At 34.9% G+C, this 26342-nt stretch overlaps 2 protein-coding genes across 7 annotated transcripts in view; one reads left to right on the top strand and one right to left on the bottom strand.

Annotated features, from left to right (window-relative positions):
- LOC145284728 (ADP-ribosylation factor-like protein 16) overlaps nucleotides 1–15327 on the bottom strand; it is a 301276-nt gene extending 285949 nt beyond the window's left edge. For 2 of the 3 annotated variants that reach the window (XM_080133659.1, XM_080133658.1), the window contains exon 1: nucleotides 15101–15326. In XM_080133659.1, the coding sequence (XP_079989785.1) occupies nucleotides 15101–15161 (61 nt within the window). In that variant the 5' untranslated portion in view covers nucleotides 15162–15326. Of the gene's footprint in view, nucleotides 1–15100 lie in introns of all 3 variants that reach the window. The other variant, XM_080133660.1, reaches the window with a different exon arrangement.
- A 181-nt stretch (nucleotides 15328–15508) lies between these two features.
- The window catches only part of LOC145284726 (hepatocyte growth factor-regulated tyrosine kinase substrate-like), a 344930-nt gene continuing 334096 nt past the window's right edge, over nucleotides 15509–26342 (top strand). For 2 of the 4 annotated variants that reach the window (XM_080133657.1, XM_080133656.1), the window contains exon 1: nucleotides 15509–15684. In XM_080133657.1, the coding sequence (XP_079989783.1) occupies nucleotides 15648–15684 (37 nt within the window). In that variant the 5' untranslated portion in view covers nucleotides 15509–15647. The remainder of the gene's footprint in view (nucleotides 15685–26342) is intronic. The other 2 variants (XM_080133655.1, XM_080133654.1) reach the window with 1 other exon arrangement.

Here is a 26342-nt window from a genome sequence, read left to right as displayed (position 1 = left end):
GTACAAAAATACACTTATATGGTAAATTTCATTGCTTAATCTTGTGTTTTAACAAAGATATGACAGTTTTACTGAAAAAGTAGTGTAAAAGATATGGTCTTAAATATGTGATCTTAAAAATATGGTCTTAAAGAGGGGAAAATATCCAAACGTGAGGCACAAAAATAGTCATAACTTCCTTAATTTTAATCAGATTTTTAAAATTTAAAAAGATTCTTTCTTGGCTCATCAAGCTCTTTCTATGTATACAAATATTAAAATATTTTAAGCTATTTCAATTTTTTCATGTGTATTGCTAATTAAAAGTATTATTGTATGTTGAGTAGGACCGCGATAATTGATAATAATTTAAAAGGACCTACTCCCCAAAAAAACTTTTCTAATTCTCGAATTTGGACAAATGAAGTTAATATTAGTAGCAGCGACAGTGTAAACAACATGCGTTCTTTCATTTTTATTCAAGAATGAATTAAGAAAGACATGAAAATATGATATATATTATTCCTTAATTGGAATTCATTTTTGAGATGAGCATTATATATATTAATTTTATTAATTTATTTTTATTTCAGACTATATATACCAATCAGTACGGACCCGACTATGGAAGATCAGATAATAAATAAACGTGGATTTATAAGATCAAAGAATCCAACCTTGATCGCCCTTCGGGGCCCGTGGCGCAGTTGATAGAGACGTTGAATCTCTACAGTTCCAGATGAACATTGTCTGAAGATAGCGGTTTCAATCCCACCCAAAGCGTGCCAGAGGTTTACTTGGCCAAAATGTGGTGAGACGACAACAACTACGGATGGCAGTGATGGCTGAGAATGCAGTTAGGAGATTCGAAGTTCCTCCTGACGAAGGCCAGAGGAATAGTTGGCCGAAACGTTGTGAATAAACAAACCAATAAAAGATGAAAAACAACAACTAATAAAGATGAGACTAATAGTCCGAAATAAAAATAAATTAATAAAATTAATATGAAAATATGAATATAAATGTAGTAACTTATCTTGCTTTTGATAACATTTATTTGTTATATATTTGTTTTTTGACAACTTTTTCGAATCTATGTGTATAGTAATACAAACCCTCAAAATCTATATCAATATTCTTGAAATTTTAAAAGCAGTTAGAAATTATTTTTGTCTGTTTGTCCTAATTCTTGTAAAGTTTCACATCCTTATTTACATAAGTTTACATATTTAATAGTAATGTGATATTCCAAATTTAATCCATAACATTTTCAAAAGCCAATAATTATGAACCGCTAACAGTAAATATGAGTGAACGCTCTCTTTGAAAAAAAGCTCTCTTAACTTCACCTCTAATCCAAATTATGTGTGGCAAGTCTCCTCCTAAAATACTCTTTAACCCTAACAATAACACTAAGTTCGAGTGCCCCCCCCTCCAGCAAAATACCTCTGTAAGCCACATACAAGCGTCTAAAACAAACAAAAAATAGATCCTTCCTTAAAGAAAAATGCAGATAAAAAATAAATTGGTTAACTGTCCTAAAATGCTGGAAATGGTGAATTATTTTACATTAAATTTTTGTGAAACTAACCGCCCCCCCCCTCTAATATTGTTTTTGTTTCTGTCAAGTGTTCAGTATGTTCACACATAATTTTCCTTAGCCCTACAATTAATTCAAAGTCCGAATGGCAATCCTCCCCATATTCTCATTGCATAGAAACCGTCTTAAAACCACACATAATTATCTTAAAAAAAATAAAATAAAAAGCATATAGGATTTATCTCCCATAAAAAAAAACCCCCGGTTAACTGCCCTAAAACGCTAGAGTGACCTGTAATGGGGAATTATTTTATATTAAATTCTAAAATAATTTGTTTATCTTTCATTAAATTTTTTCATGACATTTCATACATAATTGCCTAAAAAGGTAGAATCACATTTTCGAGGGGTGGTTAGAAGGGGTTGAGTGGGGTTAAACAGAAGGTGTTAATCTACAATAATACCAAAGAAATATTGCAATATATTCATTTTTAAATGGTCCTATGTTTAGATTTAAGTTTTTTGTACATAAAACACATTACAATTCAACTTTGAGTTCTCCAACTTCTTTTCTGTTTATGGATACATGGCATTTTTAAGGAATTACAGCATATTTATGCACATTTACTGCAGATTATTTGGAAACCATGAACTTTTGGATATTTTCAGTTGCATATTCTGATTCCTTGTACAAAAATACACTTATATGGTAAATTTCATTGCTTAATCTTGTGTTTTAACAAAGATATGACAGTTTTACTGAAAAAGTAGTGTAAAAGATATGGTCTTAAATATGTGATCTTAAAAATATGGTCTTAAAGAGGGGAAAATATCCAAACGTGAGGCACAAAAATAGTCTTCCTTAATTTTAATCAGATTTTTAAAATTTAAAAAGATTCTTTCTTGGCTCATCAAGCTCTTTCTATGTATACAAATATTAAAATATTTTAAGCTATTTCAATTTTTTCATGTGTATTGCTAATTAAAAGTATTATTGTATGTTGAGTAGGACCGCGATAATTGATAATAATTTAAAAGGACCTACTCCCCAAAAAAACTTTTCTAATTCTCGAATTTGGACAAATGAAGTTAATATTAGTAGCAGCGACAGTGTAAACAACATGCGTTCTTTCATTTTTATTCAAGAATGAATTAAGAAAGACATGAAAATATGATATATATTATTCCTTAATTGGAATTCATTTTTGAGATGAGCATTATATATATTAATTTTATTAATTTATTTTTATTTCAGACTATATATACCAATCAGTACGGACCCGACTATGGAAGATCAGATAATAAATAAACGTGGATTTATAAGATCAAAGAATCCAACCTTGATCGCCCTTCGGGGCCCGTGGCGCAGTTGATAGAGACGTTGAATCTCTACAGTTCCAGATGAACATTGTCTGAAGATAGCGGTTTCAATCCCACCCAAAGCGTGCCAGAGGTTTACTTGGCCAAAATGTGGTGAGACGACAACAACTACGGATGGCAGTGATGGCTGAGAATGCAGTTAGGAGATTCGAAGTTCCTCCTGACGAAGGCCAGAGGAATAGTTGGCCGAAACGTTGTGAATAAACAAACCAATAAAAGATGAAAAACAACAACTAATAAAGATGAGACTAATAGTCCGAAATAAAAATAAATTAATAAAATTAATATGAAAATATGAATATAAATGTAGTAACTTATCTTGCTTTTGATAACATTTATTTGTTATATATTTGTTTTTTGACAACTTTTTCGAATCTATGTGTATAGTAATACAAACCCTCAAAATCTATATCAATATTCTTGAAATTTTAAAAGCAGTTAGAAATTATTTTTGTCTGTTTGTCCTAATTCTTGTAAAGTTTCACATCCTTATTTACATAAGTTTACATATTTAATAGTAATGTGATATTCCAAATTTAATCCATAACATTTTCAAAAGCCAATAATTATGAACCGCTAACAGTAAATATGAGTGAACGCTCTCTTTGAAAAAAGCTCTCTTAACTTCACCTCTAATCCAAATTATGTGTGGCAAGTCTCCTCCTAAAATACTCTTTAACCCTAACAATAACACTAAGTTCGAGTGGCAAGCCCCCCCCCAACAAAATACCTCTGTAAGCCACATACAAGCATCTAAAACAAACAAACAAAAAATAGATCCTTCCTTAAAGAAAAATACACATGAAAATAAATTGGTTAACTGTCCTAAAATGATAGAATGGCATGGAAATGGTGAATTATTTTACATTAAATTTTTGTGAAACTAACCGCTCCCCCTCTAATATTGTTTTTGTTAGCTTTGTCTCTGTCAAGTTTTCAGTATGTTCACACATAATTTTCCTTAGCCCTACAATTAATTCAAAGTCCGAATGGCAACCCTCCCCATATTCTCATTGCATAGAAACCCTCTTAAAACTACACATAATCATCTTAAAAAAAAAATTAAAAAAAAAAAAAAGCATGCATATTTTCCCATAGAAAAAAAAAACAGTTAACTGCCCTAAAATGCTAGAATGACCTGTAATAGGAAATTATTTTACATTCAATTCTAAAATAATTTGTTTATCTTTCATTAAAGTTTTTCATGGCATTTTATACATAATTTCCTAAAAAGGTAGAATCACATTTTGGAGGGGTGGTCAGAAGGAGTTGAGTGGGGTTAAACAGAAGGTGTTAATCTACAATAATACCAAAGAAATATTGCAATATATTCATTTTTAAATGGTCTTATGTTTAGATTTAAGTTTTTTGTACATAAAGCACATTACAATTCAACTTTGAGTTCTCCAACTTCTTTTCTGTTTATGGATACATGGCATTTTTAAGGAATTGCAGCATATTTATGCACATTTACTGCAGATTATTTGGAAACCATGAACTTTTGGATATTTTCAGTCACATATTCTGATTCCTTGTACAAAAATACACTTATATGGTAAATTTCATTTCTTAGTCTTGTGTTTTAACAAAGATATGACAGTTTTACTGAAAAAGTAGTGTAAAAAATGTGACGAAACGCATATGGTCTTAAAGAGGGAAAAATATCCAAACGTGTGAGGCACAAAAATAGCCATAACTTCCTTAATTTTAATCAGATTTTAAAAATTTAAAAAGATTCTTTCTTAGCTCATCAAGCTCTTTCTATGCATACCAATATTGAAATATTTCAAGCTATTTCAATTTTTTCATGTGTATTGCTAGAAGTCCCTCAATGGGGCTACCTGTTGGCCGTAGGTAGCGACCCGTAATACCCTTAGGACGGAATCCTGGTGGTTGAGAAATTTGGAGGTCAGGATTTAGTACCCCTACTTCCCAACACACCACTTTGGCCCTTACTGGGCTAGACGGGCGGTCGGAGGGGCCCAATCCGACCAATCGGCTGGTCACGTCAAGCCCCACCATATATCGCCCACCCCATAAACCTATCATCAACACAATATGCCTATCCCTTCCCCACAAATAACATCTACTCCCTAATATATGGTGGAAAGCGGTGGCTGAGGGTCAATCGATGAAGTGAAATATCTATGACATGGCTGCAAACCCTTTAAATTACTTTGTATCCCAAAGTAACATGAAAGGAAAACAGGTGCTCATAAATGATATCACATAAATCGAGTATATCACCTTTGTATCCTTGTTGAGCCTGGGCGAATAGATTTCCCCCCAGGCGCTTCCCATATAGGGCTCCGAGGTGGGTCTGGAGCAAAGATGATGAAAAAAAAACAACCTTTTTGATTATGGCTTTTTTTTACCCCCAAAACCCCCCAAAAAAGAAACTTCTCTGATGTTTCCGACATCTCAAGTTCAGAGGACGAACAGAATTGCTTAATCAATGAAAACACAATATTTTTAGTAATGGAAACACTTGAAAAAAATGAAATAAATAAAATTTCACCTTTTACAATGAAAAAATTTTCTCTCAAAAAATAAAACCCAAAATAATAAAGACTGCAAAATAACACCATACTTATTGAATTGAAACAAAAAACACAAGCTAAAGAAATTCTCAAATGGCAAACCTTTAACAATATCAAAATTAAAACTTATCCCCACCCATACCTAAACTCCTCAAAAGAAGTCATTAGATGCAGCGAACTATCAAATTGCTCGACTGAGGAAATTTTATCTAATCTAGCATCCCAAAGTGTTACAGATGTAAAAAGAATAAGAATAAAACGAAATGCAGAAACTATATTGACAAATACATATATACTCTCCTTTGACTCCACAAACCCCCCAAGTGAGATTAAAATCGGATACCTAAAAGTGAACGTTGAAAAATACATCCCAAACCTTCTAAGGTGCTACAATTGTCAACAATTTGGACATCACCAATCCAAATGCACCAAATCACCAATATGTATAAGATGTGGTGAAAACTCAAAACAAAGTGACTGCAAAAAAGACCCCAAATGCTCAAACTATAAGGAAAACCATTCAGCTGACTTCAAAGGATGCAAAACATGGCTAAAAGAAAAAGAAATAACAACAATAAAGTACACAAAAAATATAACCTTCCCGGAAGCCAGGAAAATTATGAACACAAGATACTCAGAAGTAACCAAGAATGCTAAAATAAACAGAAATCAAAGTTGTCAAAGATATACAAAAAATCCTCCAGAAATAAAAACTGAAGAAATATCTCAATTGATAAAAGAGATGAAAGACCTAATGAAAGAAATTAAAACACTAATCCTGAACTCTGGAAATAATCAGTCTACAAAAGAGAGTACAACAAAAAAACAGAACCAACAAATCAAAAAACTCAAATTAAATCAAACAAAGAAAAAGAAAAAACTCACCAAATGAAAACAACCCTTATAAACAAATCAAATGAAACAACACCATCACCTAATAAAACGAAAACTAAAGAAAAAACAAACAAACCAAGATCTAGATCCCAATCAACCTCAAGAGGAGGAAACAAAATAGGAACACTGGAGGAGATGGAAGTAGAAGACAAAACACCCCCAGACAAATAAAATGACAGAACACAATAAAAAAAACTCAAACTATCATTCAATGGAACTGCCGAGGACTTAAAGGCAAACATAAACGACTTGCTACTGTTGATATCTAAACTACGACCTGTTATCATCTGCCTCCAGGAAACCTTCCTAAAGACACACGATAACATCACTATAAAAGACTACACCCAATACAACTTTATACACAATACTGGACAGAGGGCCTCCGGAGGTGTATCGATTCTAGTTAGAAACATCCCTCAGAGCGAAATAACTCTAGACACCACATTACAAGCAATTGCTGTGAAAACCACTTTACATAAAACTATCAACATTTGCTCCATGTATATCTCACCACATGACCCCATAAATGAAGCCGAAGTTAACAAAATAATAGAACAACTTCCTAAACCATACATCCTACTAGGAGACTTCAACAGCCACAACATCATATGGGGAAGCAATAAAACAGACATAAAAGGTAAAAAAACTAGAAAATATCATCAACAATAACAATCTGTCCCTCATGAACCAAAACTCCAATACATATCTCCACCCTGCCTCAGGTACATACTCAGCCATTGATTTGTCGCTATGCGACCCAGCTACATTAATGGACTACAGCTTCAATTTTTTTGTTTTTTATAACATTTTAACTGTAAATAATTTACATAACGAGTTTGTTTTACTGTACACATAGATTCGAAAAAGTTGTCAAAAAAGAAATATATAACAAATAAATGTTATCAGAGGTAAGATAAGTTACAAACATGCCGACATTTTTCTTTTTAAAATATATTGATAAACATTGTATGATTTTCGAAGCGATTACACGTTTTAAAGTGAGTAAAACTACTAAAAACCTTCCCAGATAGGTAGAAGAGTAACTTATCTTCCCTTTGATAACATTTATTTATGATATATTTGTTTTTTGACAACTTTTTCGAATCTATGTGTACAGTAATACAAACCTAAAATTTAATTTAACTTGAAAATAATATTTAAAATACATGTGCGTACACTGCACAAGCACCCTTATTATTATCATAATTAATAATAGTAATAATAATAAAAAAACTGGTGTAGATGACATCGACTGGCGCCACACCACACCAACTAGTTGTGAAGGGTCAGAGAGGATGGAAAGACCAAGGTGAGAGAGTACTGACCAAATCTCCACTGGAAGTGTGCAGTTCAAATCTGGTACCTTGGGGAGGCATTTTGTCACCCAAACCCCAGGAAACACCAATGGTCAATGCCAACGAGAAATCAGTGACAACGGCTGTTGCGATAACATGTAATCATCTGCACAAGTGGGCAAAAGGTGGAGAACACTGGAAATCTGGGGAGACTTGTCACTTGGTCCTCCAGGGAACACCACAGATGATGGCTTGTGAGACAATTAATACGCTACACATTTTGATGAAAAACATGGGAAAAAAATGGATATAGAAGAACAGAAAACCAAAACTTTAAATATAATTTCTTTATTTAAAGTAATAGTTATTTAAATATTTCAACATATAATCTTGTGGGGAAAATCCAGCTTCCCAATAAGAGGCACTCTGGATAGGAACAAAAATAATCTCAGTCATGAAAGATTTCTCCTCCCCCAATCGAAGACAGAAAAGGTAAAATGTAGCATCAAAACAGATACTACACTGATCTTGTTCCAAAGGCCAAAAAATATTTGTTTAATGTTTCTTTAATTGTTTGTTCCCTAAATTCATAATTCAGTTTTATCAGTATTAAATTGTATATTGCTTTAAAATTACTTAATTTTACATAGATAATGTTTATATTTTATATTGAATAAAGTTCAGTTTCAGTATTAATCGAACTGTGTTCCTTTTTCTTTTTAAAAATCTTTTATTGCTCTTTTTCAAATGGCCCTTGTATAGTACTGACAGTCTGACAAATCTTACCTACATTACCTGCAGACATTTTTCAGTTAACAGTCCTTCTTACTCTCGGTGGCTGTGATTTCATTCACCATTTTGCTTTATTTCTTATTTTGAAGTGATTATCAAGACTTGAAAAATATAAATAGAAGTTACGGCCATATTTTCTTTTCGGGTAGCGCTGCTGAATATTATCTACTTTTCGAATCGAATAAATATTTTACATTAAATAAAAACAGTAAAAACTTATTCAGTTAGGTAGAAAAGTAACTTATCTCACTTAATGCTTTGCATAACATTTATTTGTTATATATATATATTTTTTTTTGACATAAGTTTACATATTTAATAGTAATATGATATTCCAAATTTAATCCATAACATTTTCAAAAGCCAATAATTATGAACCACTAACAGTAAATATGAGTGATGAACGCTCTCTTTGAAAAAAAGCTCTCTTAACCTCACCTCTAACTCAAGTTATGAGTGACAAGTCTCCTCCTAAAACACTCTTTAACCCTAACAATAGCACTAAGTTCGAGTGGCAACTCCCCCCCCCAACAAAATACCTCTGTAAGCCACATACAAGCGTCTAAAACAAACAAAAAATAGATCCTTCCTTAAAAAAAAATGCACATGATTTATCTCCCATAAAAATTAACTGTCCTAAAATGATAGAATGGCCTGGAAATGATGAATTATTTTACATTAAATTTTTGTGAAACTAATCGCCCCCTCTAATATTGTTTTTGTTGGTTTTGTTTCTGTCAAGTCTTCAATATGTTCACACATAATTTTCCTTAGCCCTACAATTAATTCAAAGTCCGAATGGCAATCCCTCCCCATATTCTCATTGCATAGAAATCCTCTTAAAACCACACATAATTGTCTTAACAAAACAAAAAGCATACAGGATTTATCTCTCATAGAAAAAAAAAGTTAACTGCCCTAAAACGCTAGAGTGACCTGTAATGGGGAATTATTTTACATTAAATTCTAAAATAATTTGTTCATCTTTCCATTAAAATTTTTCATGGCATTTCATACATTTCATAATTGCCTAAAAAAGTAGAATCACATTTTGGAGGAGTGGTCAGAAGGGGTTGGGTGTTCATCTACAATAATACCAAAGAAATATTGCAATATATTCATTTTTAAATGGTCCTATGTTTAGATTTAAGTTTTTTGTACATAAAGCACATTACAATTCAACTTCTTTTCTGTTTATGGATACATGGCATTTTTAAGGAATTGCAGCATATTTATGCACATTTACTGCAGATTATTTGGAAACCATGAACTTTTGGATATTTTCAGTCACATATTCTGATTCCTTGTACAAAAATACACTTATATGGTAAATTTCATTTCTTAGTCTTGTGTTTTAACAAAGATATGACAGTTTTACTGAAAAAGTAGTGTAAAAAATGTGATGAAACGCATATGGTCTTAAAGAGGGGAAAATATCCAAATGTGTGAGGCATAAAAATAGTCATAACTTCCTTAATCTTAATCAGATTTTTAAAATTTAAAAAGATTCTTTCTTAGCTCATCAAGGTCTTTCTATGTATACCAATATTGAAATATTTTAAGCTATTTCAATTTTTCATGTGTATTAAAAAAGTATCTGAATTACATTTTTTCACCACAGTAAAACAAAAGAGAGGAATGAGTTAGGCAAAAGATACTAAAAGGTTTACAGAGAAAGACAGTAAAAAGGGGAGAGGAAAGGAGAGAACATAGAGACAGGTGGAGAGAGAGATATAGAAATTTGGTAATTTAGCAGAAAAACCAACAAACAACTTTTTTTGTATAAAAATAAATATATACAAGAAATAAATGTTACTGTAGCTAATAAAACTTAATTTTATACCTACATGGCTCATTTGTTTTTGTTTTCAAGTAATTTTTATTGCTCTTAATCTCAAAAATTCAGTTTTTCCAAGCGGAGTTGAAAAAAAAAAAAAATGGCGGCATCTTCTTTGCTTTGTTTGGAATTTTTTGGCATTTTTTTACGAGTGTACCCAGCGTAGTATAAGCACCCCAGCCTTCCCATGTATGGAACGGCTTTCGAGGTTGGAGGTGTTTATTCTGAAAGCCCTTCTTAACATGGGGAGGTTTGGGTGTTTATGCTTGGTACTCTCATCATAAAAAAAAATACCAAAAAAATTCAAAGCACCTGTAAGCCTTGGATTCAAAACGAGGCTTGAGGTAGGATCGAAGCCGAACCCTGAGGCGAAGTTTGAAAATAAAATCGGCCAGCCAGAAGTGAAAGATGTTTGAAAGTTGTTGAGCGTTACGACGACGACGATGACGATGTAAGCATTGTTATAAGCGAAGTAAGAAAAGAAAACAACGTTTTAATTAAGCGGGGGAGGAGGGGGTAAAACACAAAAAAAAATAACATAAGGCAAACGAACGATTAAAACAGAAAAAATGAACGAACGTTACGTGAAAAATGGCTTAAATAATACAGGGTTCAATATTTGAATTAAAAAAATCGAAAAAAAAAAATTATCTCACACCACGATTCGAACCTTTGGGTTCAAATCGTGGTGTGAGATGGTTTTTTTTTTTTTTTTTTTTTTTAGATAATGAACCAAGGTCTTAACTACCTTAGATAAAGTGACGTCTTTAAAGTTTGTTTGGTTTATCAACTATTTAAAAAGTAAATCAGGTCACAACGTCATGACGTCATCTGACGCAGGCGTTGTTGACCCTCCCCCCAGTTGAAAATTGTCGATTTCGAGGTGAAAAAGTTAACGCTTTTCTCGTTTTCTGTCTCGACATCTCTCTCTCTCTCTCTGTTTGCGTCTTTCTCTCACTCTCTCTCTCTCTCTCAGTTCGTCTGCCTTACTGTAAAGACTGGAAAATGGCGTCTGGCTGTTTTTATTTAAAAAAAAAACTTCGATCGTTAATATTTTTTGTAAGCATATTTTTTTTTTTTACTTCACATGTTTGGCTTGGCTTATTTTTCGTTTAACTATTGTATCTACCTATTTTGAATGTGGTAATAACTTTGGTAACGTTGCCATAGCGTAGAAGTTCATAGTTTAGCTTTAATTAATTTTTTTTTTACCGATAATAACATTTTTAAATTCAGACCACCATTAGAGGTTGCTGACGTCAAGATCACGTGACATGACTCAGCGGGTTTTAAATACAAGTTGACCCAAAATAAACGGCCGCGTGTATACTTTATGTAGAAGAGTTGGCGGACGTATTTTTTGGGGCAGTTATAAATCGATTTAAAAATATGTAATGTTTAACATTTAAATGTCACTTTTTTGGCCCCCCCCCCCTGCAGAAAATCGATCAGTTGACGCACTTCTGATGGTCACTTTGGGCCAATTTTTCGATATTTGGCGTCCAGAAGGTGGGGCTTTCATATGAGACCAAGTTTGTGAATTTTTGTTGTGCCTGTCGAAAGTTTTTAGCAGACACACAAACATACACACAAACATACACACATTTTCGCTTTTATATATATAGACTAGCGAGGGGTACCTGGCGTTGCCCGGATGTTTTTCGGGGTATGTGAAAAAAACCTGGAAATGTGAAAAAAAAAAAAAAAAAAAAAACAGGTGCCCGTGAAAAAAAAAAACGAAGCCTTCATGACGCGCAGTTGGAAAATAGTAAAGTGTTAAAAAAAACAGGTGCGCGTTTTTGATTGATGTGACGGCGATAGGTATTCAGCAGTTACGATTTTGTGCGGGACAGTTTTGAATGAGGTGAATAAATCGGTTTGTTTGTTTTTAAAAACATGCTCCCTGTTTATTAGGAGGAGCGAAATGAAAGCTACAGTCTGATATGACGAAGTCGACATTGAACAAACGTTACTTAGCTCTCTTGAGACAACTGGCTTTCGGCCTGTGATTAGAGTCGAGTTTCGCTTTTTTTTATACCGAAAACCGAATGTAACACGTGCCGATGTGGGAAATGTCGAATAATTAACGTTTGAAAGTCAATAAAATTAAATAGACAGGCGAGCTCCGTGGATAACTCTGAGATATTACCATTTATAGATGATATAAAAAGTTTTAAGAAGTTGTGAACTGAGTAAGTGCTTCTCTAAAAGAAGCCTTTTGTGGACATCGAGGAAAAGCATACATACATACACACATACATTTTCGCTTTTATATATATATATAGATTATTATTATTATTATCATTTAAATATTTGGTAATTTTTTTTTAACTTTCTTTTCAACTTAACACTCATCTTTAAAATGATGACTTTTATAGATTGTAGGGTCTGCTGAAAACAAACATCACATTCAAATTTGGGACAGACAAGTAGTTTTCTGAATATTAAGACATTTTTCCCCTAATGTATTACTTAATAAATGTCAGTGGCATTCGCCATTCTTAACATGGGGATGAGGAGGGTTTTGTAACACACATGCACATTAGTACTTTTCAATTGGGAAACACATGGCCTCCAGTAAAAACATAATAGGCTACATTGGATAATAAAGGTTTTAATATCCAGAAAACTACTTATCTGCCCCAAATTTAAACGTGATATTCGTTTTCAGCATACCCGAAAACCCATGTAAGTCGTTAATTTAACAGTGAATGTTGAGATGGAAAGAAAGTAAAAAATAAATGGTAATGGTGAATAAAAGGGAACAGGAAGTTTTAAGCACAACGGAAGTTGGCAGATGGGTCTCTCAATTTAGCTATGGAAGCACAGAATCGATACAATTTTCAATTATATTTTATATTTATTTTTTTTTCACCTCCTTATATAAGAAAAGGGTAAATATAGTGCTACGCTACAACAGAACACCAATCACTCTAATTTATTTTTTAGGCATATTCAATGTCGCTGACAATGAATCTGATAATCAAACCCGTTGTAAATTTACCGTTTGCATGGTGAACCCGAGGACTATTTTCCGCCATTTTACAGCTTCTGTTAAATGTGCTATTTGCGTAGCAAACTGCCTTCTCGCATGGTGTACGAATCTTCCGTGGACAATTTAAAATTAAAGAATAAAAAAGAAATAAAATAGGAAGAAAAGAAAAGAAAAGCACCTCGCGCCTCCTCCCCCAATGTAAACAGAAAACAATAAAATCTCCTAAAAATGTTAAATGGTATTCTAATCGTTAAATGTCAGCGCGTTATTTACGGAAAAACGGTTAATTAAACTGCAGAAGCACCTGTTAAGCCACAAGTTCTATAATTGAACCCCCTCCTCCCAAAAAGAATGAAAAACTTTATTCTAGATTAATTAAACTGCATTAAAAACTACGTAAGACAAAAAAAAAAAAAAATACTCTGTTGTAGTCAAAGTAAACATTTAAACCTGCGTAATCTATTACGATCTTTTTTATCAATTATTTAAAAAAAATTGTCAGCCAAAGAACCGGGGTCGATAACTATTGTTGTAATGAAAAAAAAAAAAAAAAGTTTCATTCAACACACAAAACTAAAAACACATTGAAATGAAAAAAGTTGGGAAATTATTTTAATATTCAAGAAGATATTAATAAATGTGTAGTAATGTCTTTTATTTCAATATTCAATATAAGAATAATTTCAATATTTCATATATATAATATTTCAATATAAGAAAAGAAAAAGTCGATAAAATTGACACATAAACAGTAAAAAAAAAAGAAAGATATTAATAAATGTTTAGTAATGTATTTTATTTTAATATTCATAAACATTAACGTTGTCATTTAAAAAGAGTAAAAAAAAGTTTTAAAAAGTCGATAAAAGTGATTAAAAGTGAGATATTATTAATAAATGTGTAGTAATGTATTTTATTTCAATATTCATAAACAGTAAAACAATGTCGATAAAAAGTTGTTACTATGGCAACTAAAATATGTCCTTTGCGGCTGCGCGGGGAGAAGTCATTGTTTTTTTAGGGTGTTCGGCAGGGAACTCTTACCGCGACCAGTACCGTTTTGTTTATTTTTATTCAATTGTAAGGGTGAAATATAGAATAGGTACAAAACACTCCCCATATTAAGAATGACTTTATAAATAATAACGTTATTATTTACGTCCGGCGGCGGATCACTCACTCTGCACTAGTACCAAAAAAATGAATAAATAAAATAATAATAATTGATAAAAAAAAGTTTACGCGTTTTGATATTTTTATTATTAGGAGGTGAAAAACAATAAAAAATAAAAATAATTGAAAATAAAATAGTATCGATTCTATTCTGTGCTTCCATAGCTAAATTGAGAGCCCCATGTGCCAACTTCCGTTGTGTTTAAAACTTCCTGTTTCCTTTTATTCACCATTACCAAATAAATAAATAAATAAAATACCAAATGTTTTGTATTTTAAAGGGATGTGTGAGTTTCCTATATAAATTCAATGCAAACTGATCCCCCATGTTTAACATCTCATATGATGATCTTTCAAAAATATTCAAATATACGTTCCGACAAAACGATCTGGGAGGAAAGTTCAAGCGTATCATAAATATAATAATAAAAGATAGAAAAAGATGCGTGCGACACGAGTGTAAGGGGGTTGTTAAAATCCAATTTCGCTATCGTATACACCCACTCCACCACTATTCGAAAGATACAAATAAAATTAAAACAGAATATTAGAAAGTAAATACTTTCAGATGTTTAACACATCTGCTCGTGTAAAGTAAAACAAAAAAAAATCCATTTAGTTTTGAAAGTAAAACAAATAAAAATGTAAAAAAGAACAGATTATCAACGAGGATACTTTGCATTCTTTTCATCAGTAAAGTTTTCCCCACTCCAGGCGGCCCGATGAGAAGACACATCTTGATCTCAGTGGTGGTTCCAACAAAGCATTTAGAAAGGAATAAACGCGATCGTTGAGAGTTAGATTTTTTTTTTTTTTTTTTTTTTAACTGTTTTCAACTTGTGTTTCAGAGAACTTTATTAGTCATCTCCATTGCACTTCCGTTTGCCCTCGGCCTATGTCACCAAAATAAAAACAAACAAAAAAAACCTTTTTCATTTTCATTTATTATTGTTGGTATTAAATTCTCTTTCTTTTTATTTACGTTATCTGTAATTCATAGAGATTATTTAAAGAAATCTCAGAAACAATTTTAGTGTTATTAGATTGGATTTATTATGACGTAAGAAAAAGCTTAAAATCGCCATATTTATTTGCTGCTGTCCTCTTAGTGTTCCGGAGACCAACGACAAACCCAATTTGAGCAATCAACTTAGGAATATCGCGCACTCACTGAATTCATTTTTCTATCGACTTCAGCAACAATACATTACAAATATAAAAGATGTTTGGACGTAGTTCACAATTCGACAAAGCTCTCGGTGAATATTTTTTTTTTTTAGTTTTTTTTTTTTTTAATTATTTATTCGATATATTTATTGGAATGCTTGAAAATTAAATTAGGTTGAAAGAAGTTACTTTTATTTCGACAGAATTTTTCATTTAAATATTATGAAACCATAAACAAATTTTTTCTTATTGTTAAATTTTGATTTTTACGATTGCATTTAAAAACATTTGTAATCCATAAGGATTGCTGATGATCGATAGTAGTAACTTGCTTTGGTTGTTGTTTATAAAATAAACTGCATATATTTTATAAGGATACTACTACAGTAAAAAAAAAAAATTCACAGCGACTGAAAAATCTAAATTTGATATTATTTTGTTAAATGTTAGTTTTAATTTTGATGAATTTGTTTTTGATAAAGTGAAAAATAAAAAAACAACAAAAAACCGCGTAAATTTCTTAATGATTCCGGTTAATGTCAAGATCCCCCCCCCCCCAAAAAAAAAACTTTACAATGACAACTTATTTAGGTTTTCGGGGGTGCTGAAAACGAATGTAACATTTAAAAGTGGCGCAGAGAAATAGTTTTCATGATATGAAGAAATTACTTTTTCAAAAAGTAGGGATCGCTTTTCTATATAAATTTAACGTAAAATGAGCAATGAGCACCCACTTTTTGTTCATATAGTGATAAATTGTTTTTATTTTAAAGTGGCCGCAAACAAGTAGTTTTCCGGATATTAAGCAATGTAATTCATTATATTTCATTTCAGAAGTATGTGTGGTACTTGTACAGTTTAGTCAAGACATTAAAAAATATCGAAAAAAGGTTATATTTCACGTATCCGTTATGAAACGAAGTTCTCCGAAAAAAAATTCACCTAATTTCATCAAGTAGTTTTTTACAGCGAAAAAACAATTTGTTATGGTACCGAGCAAAAGGTTCGATTTTTAGGAAGAAAAGCTAGAATTAAAGATGGGAGGGAGTGTCGGCACTTTACATTGAGTTATCTCCCCGTGGCATGCTGTTCAGCTTTGGCAAATTTAACAATGGCTGACTTCAACGCGCTCTCATAAGAACGTGTTGTTTTTCCGCTGTAAAAAAAAAAAAAAAAAAACAAACAAAAAAACTATTTGATCAAATTAAATGAAATTTTTTTTCGGAGATCTTCAGTCCAAAACGGATACGTACAATATAACCTTTTTTTCGATGTTTTCATTTTTTAATGTCTTGACTAAACTGTACAAGTATCGTATGTGCGCGTTTGCATGTATAGAAATGGCCACCCCCCACCACTGATAACAAAAACGTTACATTGCTTAATATCCGAAAAACTACTTGTTTGCGGCAAATTTAAATGCGATGATCGTTTTCCGCATACACGAAAACTTGTGATTGATAAAATGGAAAGTTAATGGGGGGGAGGGGGGTTACCCGAAAAAGTTTTCAGACCCCCCCCCCATATCACTACGTGGCCTGAAAGTAGGTGCTCATTTTGCGTTAAATTTATATAGAAAAGTGATTCCTACTTTTTGAAAAAGGTAATTTCTTCATATCATGAAATCTGTTTCTCTGTGCCATTTTAAATGTTATAATGTAACTTTTATTTCTCATTTTAGTTAAAATATATTAAATGTTTAGATTTAAATCTACAGTAGGTATATGAAATAGAATTAAAACCGATTTATTTTTAAAAAACAAAATATAAAAAATTATATTTTATCATCTTTACTGATTTTTTTTTTTGTTTTAAATTTATAAAGTCTAGATTTTCTTTAAACATTAAAAAAAAATTCTAAGTAGTTACCAAGGTAAATTCCCCCCTCGGATTTTATGTAAATGTCTTGTAAAATGGTCCCGGCTAATAATATTGAAATAACTTTGGCGAACATAATCCTCGTTAAAGTATATTAAAAAAAAAGTTTATAGCTTGATCTTGATTAATTTAAAGACTTTTAAAATTCTTGATGTAATTTTATTAGGGATTGCTTTTACTACTTATTGTTTCATTAGTTTTCAGATACAGCTGATTTAAAAAAAATTCTTTTAAATTTCTTTTCGTCTTTTTAGTATTCAGTATGAAGCCTGAAACTGATAATTGATTAATTATAATCAATTACAAGCAACACATGCCTGATTAATAAAAAATTGTTCGGAAGAATTTTGAATCTTTCAACAAACAAAAGTATTACATCTTTATTTTCTTTCTGTTAGTGTGCTGACTGCTGTTTTCAAGTTATAAGTTTATTTGCAAGCTCGCCGCAATACAAAAAAAAAAAAAAAAAAAAAACTGAAACGAATCTCGTCATCTGCAACATTTCTAGTGACGTCTTTTCATAACGTAATTTTGTTTGTATTTGAAAAAATTTGAAGAAAGCAATAGTTTTGTTGACGTCATCCTTTTTTTTGTTCTTCAAACTGAACTTTAGTAGCCTATTGTGTGTGTGTGTGTGTGTTTTTTTTTGTTTTTTTTACGTGATCAAAAGCAAATGAACAAGGAATATCAGGAATATTTCGACATATTATTTACTACACTATTATTGACCTCAACAAGTTAAATATTAACTATTACACGTTTTCTCCTGTGTGAACCTTGTAAATTTCTATGATTGGGCATCGAGCGTCGTGAAGTTCTAGAATTCTTGTTTTTAACATAAATTAGATTGAAACGTTTACTAGCTAATTTAATTTTTTAAAAATCTAACCTTGAACAAACTTTTTCTTGTAATTTTGATTTTCTCACGTTTTGCACCCATTTCGTTATGAGGATTTGTGGTCGTCGAGTTTTCAAACATTTTACTTAAAAAAGAAGACAAACTAAACTTAGCAGGTTAAATGATGCTACTACTTGTGATCGATCAACAGGCAAAAATCACTGCTCACACAAATTCTTCCAACTGATTTTGCCGCTTCTCAAACGTCAAATGATTTCTCGATTCTCTCCTATGGAAAAGTAACCTATTTTTATAAGGCAGGCGCACGTGATCTTGCGAGACTTCGTTCACGACAAAACTTCACGGCCGCCATGATGGACTCTTCCTTTCTTTCTCGACGCACGTGACTCACAGGACAGACAGACACGAGGACGTTTGTACGGTAAGCCATCCCCCCCCCCCAGATCTCATGATCAGAGATAACAAGGGGGTGGTGATCGTCTTTGCCGGATGCTTCTTCAAGAGGGGACGACACACACCTCGTCTTCACTTGTGCTTTCGTCTGCGGTCTGAGGGTCGAGCATCGCTGTGTTCTGGGAGGCTACTAATCTCGGAGTCACTGTCTAATGGTGGTGCTGCGCCTCGTTATATTCTGACTCTGGTTCGCTTTTGTCATCTAGTGATAGTTGCGTTACTAACCCGATGTCTTTAACATGACAGGGCGCGCTGTCGGCCCACACCGCTTGTGGCTGATTATTTCAGTGATGCGCCCGACTCCATACCTTGTTGTGCACTTGCCTCGCGGGTTCTTGATCCACATGACATCCCCTTTCCTCACTCTCTCTCCGGCTACTTCCAGTTCAGGCAGTTGGTTCATCTCTATGCCCTCTACCCTGACGTGATACCTATGCGATGTATCAGCCGTAGAGGGCGAAACATCATCCTTCGGGGTTACATTGTACAAATAAACTGCCTCAAACACGGTGCAGCCTGATTTAGCCATGATTGTTTTGACGGTTCGATGATGCCGTTCAATGATCCCATTTCCACTAGGTACATGGGTGCATCAAAACCTCAGATGTATGCCCCAGCTGTCAGTAAACTTTCTAAACTGCTCACTGGTAAATGCAGCACCCTTGTCAAGCAATATCTCTGTTGGAGGTACACGTTCAAGGAAAATATTGTTTAGTTGATGGACAATAGTGACTGTATCTTGTCGATGCAGCATACGTCATATGGCAAACCTTGATGGACCGCAATCAATGAGTCAGGAAATCCTTGCCTTTGTGGTGAGTAATGTCTATTACTAGCCGGCTCCAGTGGCTCCTAACTTCCAACTTCCCCTTTTCCCAGCGAACGGCTGCCAGGTCAATGGACTGGCATTCCATGCAGTTTTTGACCATTTCCATGATGTCTGCCCTTTGCACTCCTGGTTCAACCAACTTAGCGAAATATAGGGGCCGCTTAACTCCAGGATGCCTGCTTTGTTGGTGGATTTCCTTAATCCGATTAGATTGACCAGGGATCATAGATGCGGCACAGGGAGGTTGCGTAGGTTCAACAGTTCTTTTTATGGCATCAAGCCATCTTTGAATGAAGTACCCTTGTTAAACAATCTGCCTTGCTTATGCTGGATCTGACCAGGGACACCTCCATTGGTAGTGCATATTCGTTCACCAGGCTCATGATCGTGTCGAGCCGCCGACGGATGATCATCTCGCTCGTTGCTTTGGTTCGTACTCTTAGCCCGTCTGGTAAGAATGTCTGAAATCCACTTATGGATGCAAGCAAAATCTGTAAATAGTCGCAGGGTGATTGTCTTCCAAAGGATTGCCAAGTTTATTCCCTTGATCACTGCATCGAGTTCTGCCAGGTTTATGTGTTGGGAGTCCTTTTCTGGACGCAACCAGCAAGCGTCTTCCACTACGGCTCCATCATAGACTAATGACATGCCAGTGGCAAGAGAGCTTGCGTCAACCCACACACTATGGTCCTGGCTATCAACACACCATCTGCCCCATGCTGGATCTTCTTTGTGCACTCTGGTGAGAACCTCTCTGACCATTGTATTGAGAGAGACGTCATAAATTTTGTCATCCCATCCGGTGGTGACATCAGAGGCTCTCCGTTTGATGAATGTCACTGCAATATGAAGCCAGCCACCCACAGGAAGGTGTCCAACCAACTTTCCGCACAATGAAAATAACCTTCCATCGTGTGAAAGCACATGGCATACCTGGGATTTGATTGCCTCGTCTCCAACACAGGACATTATCTTCTTCCCAGACTTGCAAACCGAGCACTCTTGCACCGTCCCGTAGCCTTTCTAGTTCCTTGCTGAGAAAGCCGAAGTTGTGAAGATGTTTTTTTACGCACGTTGCGGGCACAATTTCTTCATACACATCATCAATATATGCTGATATTGTTCGCTGAAAGCGCTCATCCTTAGTCAATATAGCGTCAACAATCCTTTGCATAATTGATGGCGCCACATTAAGTCCAAATCCCATGCGGGTTAAGCAATACCTTTCTCCCTTGATGAGCACCGTTTGATAGGGCCATAGTAACTGATGTACATGCACTTGAAGGTATGCTTTACGAAGATCCCGCACAGATATATTAGATCCTGCTTGCCGCCATTCCCTCAACTTCTCGGTACGTACATCCGTGCGGGCTGTAAAAGGAGTTACATGCTCGTTTAGTTCCTGATAGTCAAGTACCGGCCTCAACTTCTGTTTATTATACTGGATAACCGCCATTAATGGGATCAGACACTTTGAGGGGGCCCAATTCCTTCTTCGGATAGAGAACTAGCCATCCATTTTTTTATCCAATTCTGTAGTTCTTATCGTATTCTCCATAAGCTCCAGGGGGAATTTTATATTCCGGAACCATATTGTACAACTTCCCGGGTGGCTGCTCGTCCGACCATTTCCAAGAAACTGTCCAAGACCTTGTACGCTGGTTGAATTTCGGAGAAAGTCAGGCTGTTCCAGTTTGATGGATGCACCCAGAGCAAAGCAGGCATTAGAGAAATGTGCCCTACCCTCACCATCAATACGGACACCACCCAATTCTTTGATAACGTCCATTCCTAACAGCAGATCATAACCAAGAAGGTCCCTGCTCACAACCAGGGCTCATACGGTTATTGTAGGCCCATCACCGACACGTGTACGAATAACACTAGCTCCACAAGAGGCTAGCGTGCTCCTGCCGACTGTCAGTCCTGGAATTCTCTTGTCCTATGCGTCACAGCATGCCTTGCGCAAGAGAGTCTGTGTGCACCCTGTGTCTACGAGCACAAAGCGTTCACACCCGTTCATGCGCACTCACTGTGGGTAGCGCCCTATTTGTCAATGATCTGGGGGCGTACTGGCGCTATAATTTACTCCCATTGTCCGTTTCCCGGACAACTCCTTGCTACGTGACCTAGCTTGCTGGCATTTCCTGAGCAGGCGTGTCCTTTACACTGCTTTGGCTTCAGCAGTCCCTAGAAAAGTGGTTTCGCTCGCCACATTTATAACATCTTACGCCATCTTTTAATGGAGTAGATGCCTCTGCAGCTGCTAACACCGGCTTTGCATCTTTTTCTTTTAAAATATTGCGGACTCTAGCCAACAATTCTTTGAAGCCCAATCTCGCTGAGCCTTGACAATGCTTGTAGCAGTTGGCTGGTGTCGTTGGAGTCCTGTGAGAAAGAAACTTAATGTGTTCAGTCACTCCACCAAACGGCGCAGCTAATCCCTTTAAATCCGCCAGATAGATGTCCACCATCTCATCCAACCCAAGCCGCAGTTTGGTGAACTGCCTCCAGGCAATAAAAGGATCTGTAGCAAAGGCCGCGTATAGTGCCCCCTTAACCTCCTCCAGAGTTGGTTCATCCCCGAGCTGTTGATAAACAGAGTATTCCTCTTTGGTCAGCCTCAATGGGATGACAAGTGTGGGATCCTTTATTTTGCAAAGCTGGCAGACAAGCTCAGCTTTTTTCGACCACTCATCTACCAAGGGTCCGGTGGAGGAGCTGTCGAACTCCGGTATCAATCTCAGATCAAGCTTGCCCATTGCAAAAAAATGGGCCGAAATAGCTTGTGATCGATCAACAGTCAAAAATCACTGCTCACACAAATTCTCCCAACTGATTTCATGGACAAGTGACTTGTTTTTATAAGGCCCGCGCATGTGAGACTTCGTTCACTACAAAACTTCATGGCCGCCATGATGGACTCTTTCTTTCTCGATGCACGCGACTCACAGGACAGACACTAGGACGTTTGTACGGTAAGCCATTTTCCCCACACTACTGTACAAAAAGTTAGTATTTTCTGTCTATCGGCGGAAATGTCCGAAAGCAATCAGATTTGATCAATGTGGAAATATTTTCCTTATATCAAACAATTGCTATTCAAATTGGACAAGGGGAGCTGCCCCTCCCCTCTACCAACATCTTGGGGAAACAAAAATAAAAAAGCTTTCCGCAGTAAATGAAATACTATCCCACAGTCAAAGTTGACCTCATTAATTCATTAAAACGTGCACCTGCCAAATCTAAGTAATTAAATAAATTCAAACATGTTTCCGTTAGTATCTCGCGGTGGGTCAATGGTTAAAGTTGCACACTTTTTTTTTTTTTTTTTTTTTTCACACTTTAATTTCCAACTTTGCCTCAAGGGTTCGGGTTTGATCCTCATACTCACCTACCAAAACTTTTTTATTTTATTTTAACCCCCCTTGGAGTTTTGATTTACCCAAAACCACACACCTCCAAACACCCAGGCAATGCCGGGTACCCCCCGCTAGTCTATATATATAAAAGCGAAAATATGTTTGTGTCTGTATCTGCGTGTTTGTATGTCTGCCAAAAACTTTAGACAGACCCAACCAAACTTGACAATTTTAATATCATTTGAAAGTTCAGACTTTCGGATGAATAATATTGAAAATTTGTCCCAAACAGTCAAGTGTAAGTTGGTCAGCTGGCCGGTTTTCTGCATGGGGGGGGGGTCCAAACATTTAGTGACATTTTAACGTTTTTTTTTCCCCTATACTAGTGGAGGTACCTGGTTGTTTATTGGTTGGGGGGGGGGGTAGATGAAAAAAGTTTTGGTAAGTAGGTAGGATCGAACCAGAATCCTTGAGGCGAAAGTGTGAAAAAAACCTGACACATTACCTGCTCGGCCAGCAAGGGAGAATAATAGAAAAACATTTGAATTTATTTAATTTAACTGAATTGACAGGTGCATGAATTTAATGAGGTCAAATAGAAATCCCGCAATTAACTTTTACTGAGGGACAGTTTCTTTTTGGTTCTTTTTGGAAAATAGTAAAGTGTGAAAAAAAAAAAAAAAAAGTGCAACCTGGCAGGTGCCCGTTTTTGACGAGTCAATGACGTGAACTTTGAGTGCGAGTCTGTTGGCTTCTTTTTTTTTATATGAAAAAGCTTAATGCACATGCAGCGATCGTAAGCAATAGCTATTCAGCAGTTAACATTTTCTGCAGGACAGTTTTTAAATGAGGTCAATAAACCGGTTTCTTTGTTTGTTTTTGACTAACTTTGGGGAAAACCAGCTCCCTGTTTATTAGGGGGAGTGCCTCGTCTGAAAATTAAAGCAAGCGTCTGATATGACGAGGCCGACATTGACCAAACGTTACATAGCTTTCTAGAGACCACTGGCCGCGAGCCAATAATTTGAATTGAGTTTCGCTTTTTTTATACCGAAAAACGAATGCAACACATGCCGATCCGAAAATGTCGCATAATTAACGTTTCAAAGTCGGGCAAATTAAATAGAGAGGCGACCACCGTTGTTAGGTCGTAGATATTATCATTTAGACATGATATAAAAAGTTTTAAAAATGAGCGACGGCCTTGAGAATCCGCCGGAAAAAAGCCTTTTGAAGACATATACAAAAAGCAAGCATACATACATACATACATACATGCATACACACATTTTCGCTTTTATATATATATATATATATATATATATATATATATATAGATATACTAGTGGGGGTACCCGGCGTTGCCTGGGTGTTTCGAGGTATGTGTGCTCTTAAATCGAAAAGAAACGCGGTGGGGGGGGGCATGTTAAAAAAAAGTTTTGGTAGGTAGGTATGATCGAACCCGAAGCCCTGAGACTAAGCTGGAAAATAAATTTTGAAAAAAACTCGACAAGTTAACTGCTCGGCCAGCAAGAAAGAGTTACTAAAAAACGTTTGGATTTATTTAAGTAGAAAGAGAATTGAGTTGCCCGCACTTAATGACTTAATGAGGTCAAGTGGAAGTCGTGAAGTTAATATTTTCTGCGAGCGTCGCGACGACGTAAGCAATAGCTATTCAGCAGTTAACATTTTCTGCGGGGCAGTTTTTAATGAGGTCAATAACTCAGTTTGTTTGTTTTTACCCAACTTTGGGGAAAACCAGCTCCCCTGTTTTTTGAGGGAGTGTCTCCAAATGAAAGCAACTGTCTGATATGATTGTTAAAAGCTGACATTGACCAAACGTTTACATCACTTTCTGGCCGTGAGCAAGGGAGCTGCATATTCAATCGAGTTCCGCTTTTTTTTTTTTTTATACTGAAAAGCGAAAGCAACATGCGGCGATCCAAAAATCTGGAATATTTACTGTTTCAAAGTCGGGCAAATTAAATAGACAGGCGACCTCCCCCCCATCCCCGTTAACTCGTAGATATTATGATTTAGACGTGATATAAAAAGTTTTAAGAATCAGCATGTGGGGGTGGGGGGGGTAAATCAAAACAAAGGAATAAGCGAAGTAATAACCCTGCTTAAATATTATAAAAAAAAACAATGTTAAAACTTTTTAAAAAAATCGAAAGTAATGCTGTTGCAATATTTTGTACGTGTAATGGGGTATGATCCCAGACAGTCGGGCGATTCTATTTATAAACGATGCTGCTAGGAACTGATGAATCTAATTAATTCACGTTCTACTACCAACTAATCAGAAACCAGAATTGCTCCATAAATATTAAACCTTTTCTGTAGCAATCTCGCATGTTTTTTCCGTCTTGACACGGTAAGAATATTTTGCTCTGTAAACCAGTCATCTCTCAAGACTTGTGTGTAACAACGAACCATCGGAAACTGTTCTGAAACTAAACATGGCTTACACTTCTAGAGGTTATGCACCCAGCGTGCGTCTTTATTTCGATTGATCCGAATCAAAATTCGAATTGTGGCAAGTTAAATTTCTAGGATATCTACGAATCCAAAAGCTACACAAAGTACTTCAAACACAACCTGAAAACAGAAACGATCCCGACTTCATTGAAAAGAACGCAACTGTCTTTACGGAATTAATACAATGTTTAGATGACCAAAGTCTATCACTGGTAATGAGAGAAGCCCTGGACGATGGCTGCAAAGCATTGAACATATTAAGAGAGTATTATTTATCGAAAGGAAAACCCAAAATTATTTCTTTATACACTGAACTGACCTCTCTAAAACGAATGGAAGCCGAAACTATTACTTCACCAGACATTTTTAAAGAATTTGCAGTCGTTTCGGTTCTTATAATATATATGAGCTGAAACGACTGCAAATTCTTTAAAAATCTCTGAAGTTATAAGTGACAGTCTGTTAATTTCCATGGTCCTTAAGGGATTACTGAGTGATTTCAAGCCATTGATAACCCGGAAAGAAAAACCCATGACTTTTAGCCAATTCAGAAGTTACGAAGAAACTGAAAAAATGATCACAGAAAAAAAACGAATCCACAAATATCATGAAATTTAAAAATACACACATAAAAACACCAAAATTAAATTATACCCATGCCAGGAATAAAAACCGTAACTTTGCCAAAAACAATTTTTCTCCTAAGAAAAGTACAAAAATTATTTGCTATAATTGTGAACGACCTAATCACAAGAGTGTCCAATGTAGATACAGGACTCAAAATGGCGACTCCATTAAAAATGTAGAGAGCTTTGTTAGCGAACATACATTTTTATTTTCGTGTACGTTTATTGCTTCAACAAACAATAACAATTTTCTAGTCGATTG

Source organism: Euprymna scolopes, chromosome 9 (assembly GCF_053919585.1).
Source record: "Euprymna scolopes isolate OS-2025 chromosome 9, ASM5391958v1, whole genome shotgun sequence".
In the NCBI taxonomy this organism is placed as follows: Eukaryota; Metazoa; Mollusca; class Cephalopoda; order Sepiida; family Sepiolidae; genus Euprymna; species Euprymna scolopes.
Note: the sequence above shows the minus strand (reverse complement) of the source record. Positions and strands in the feature narration are given on the sequence as shown.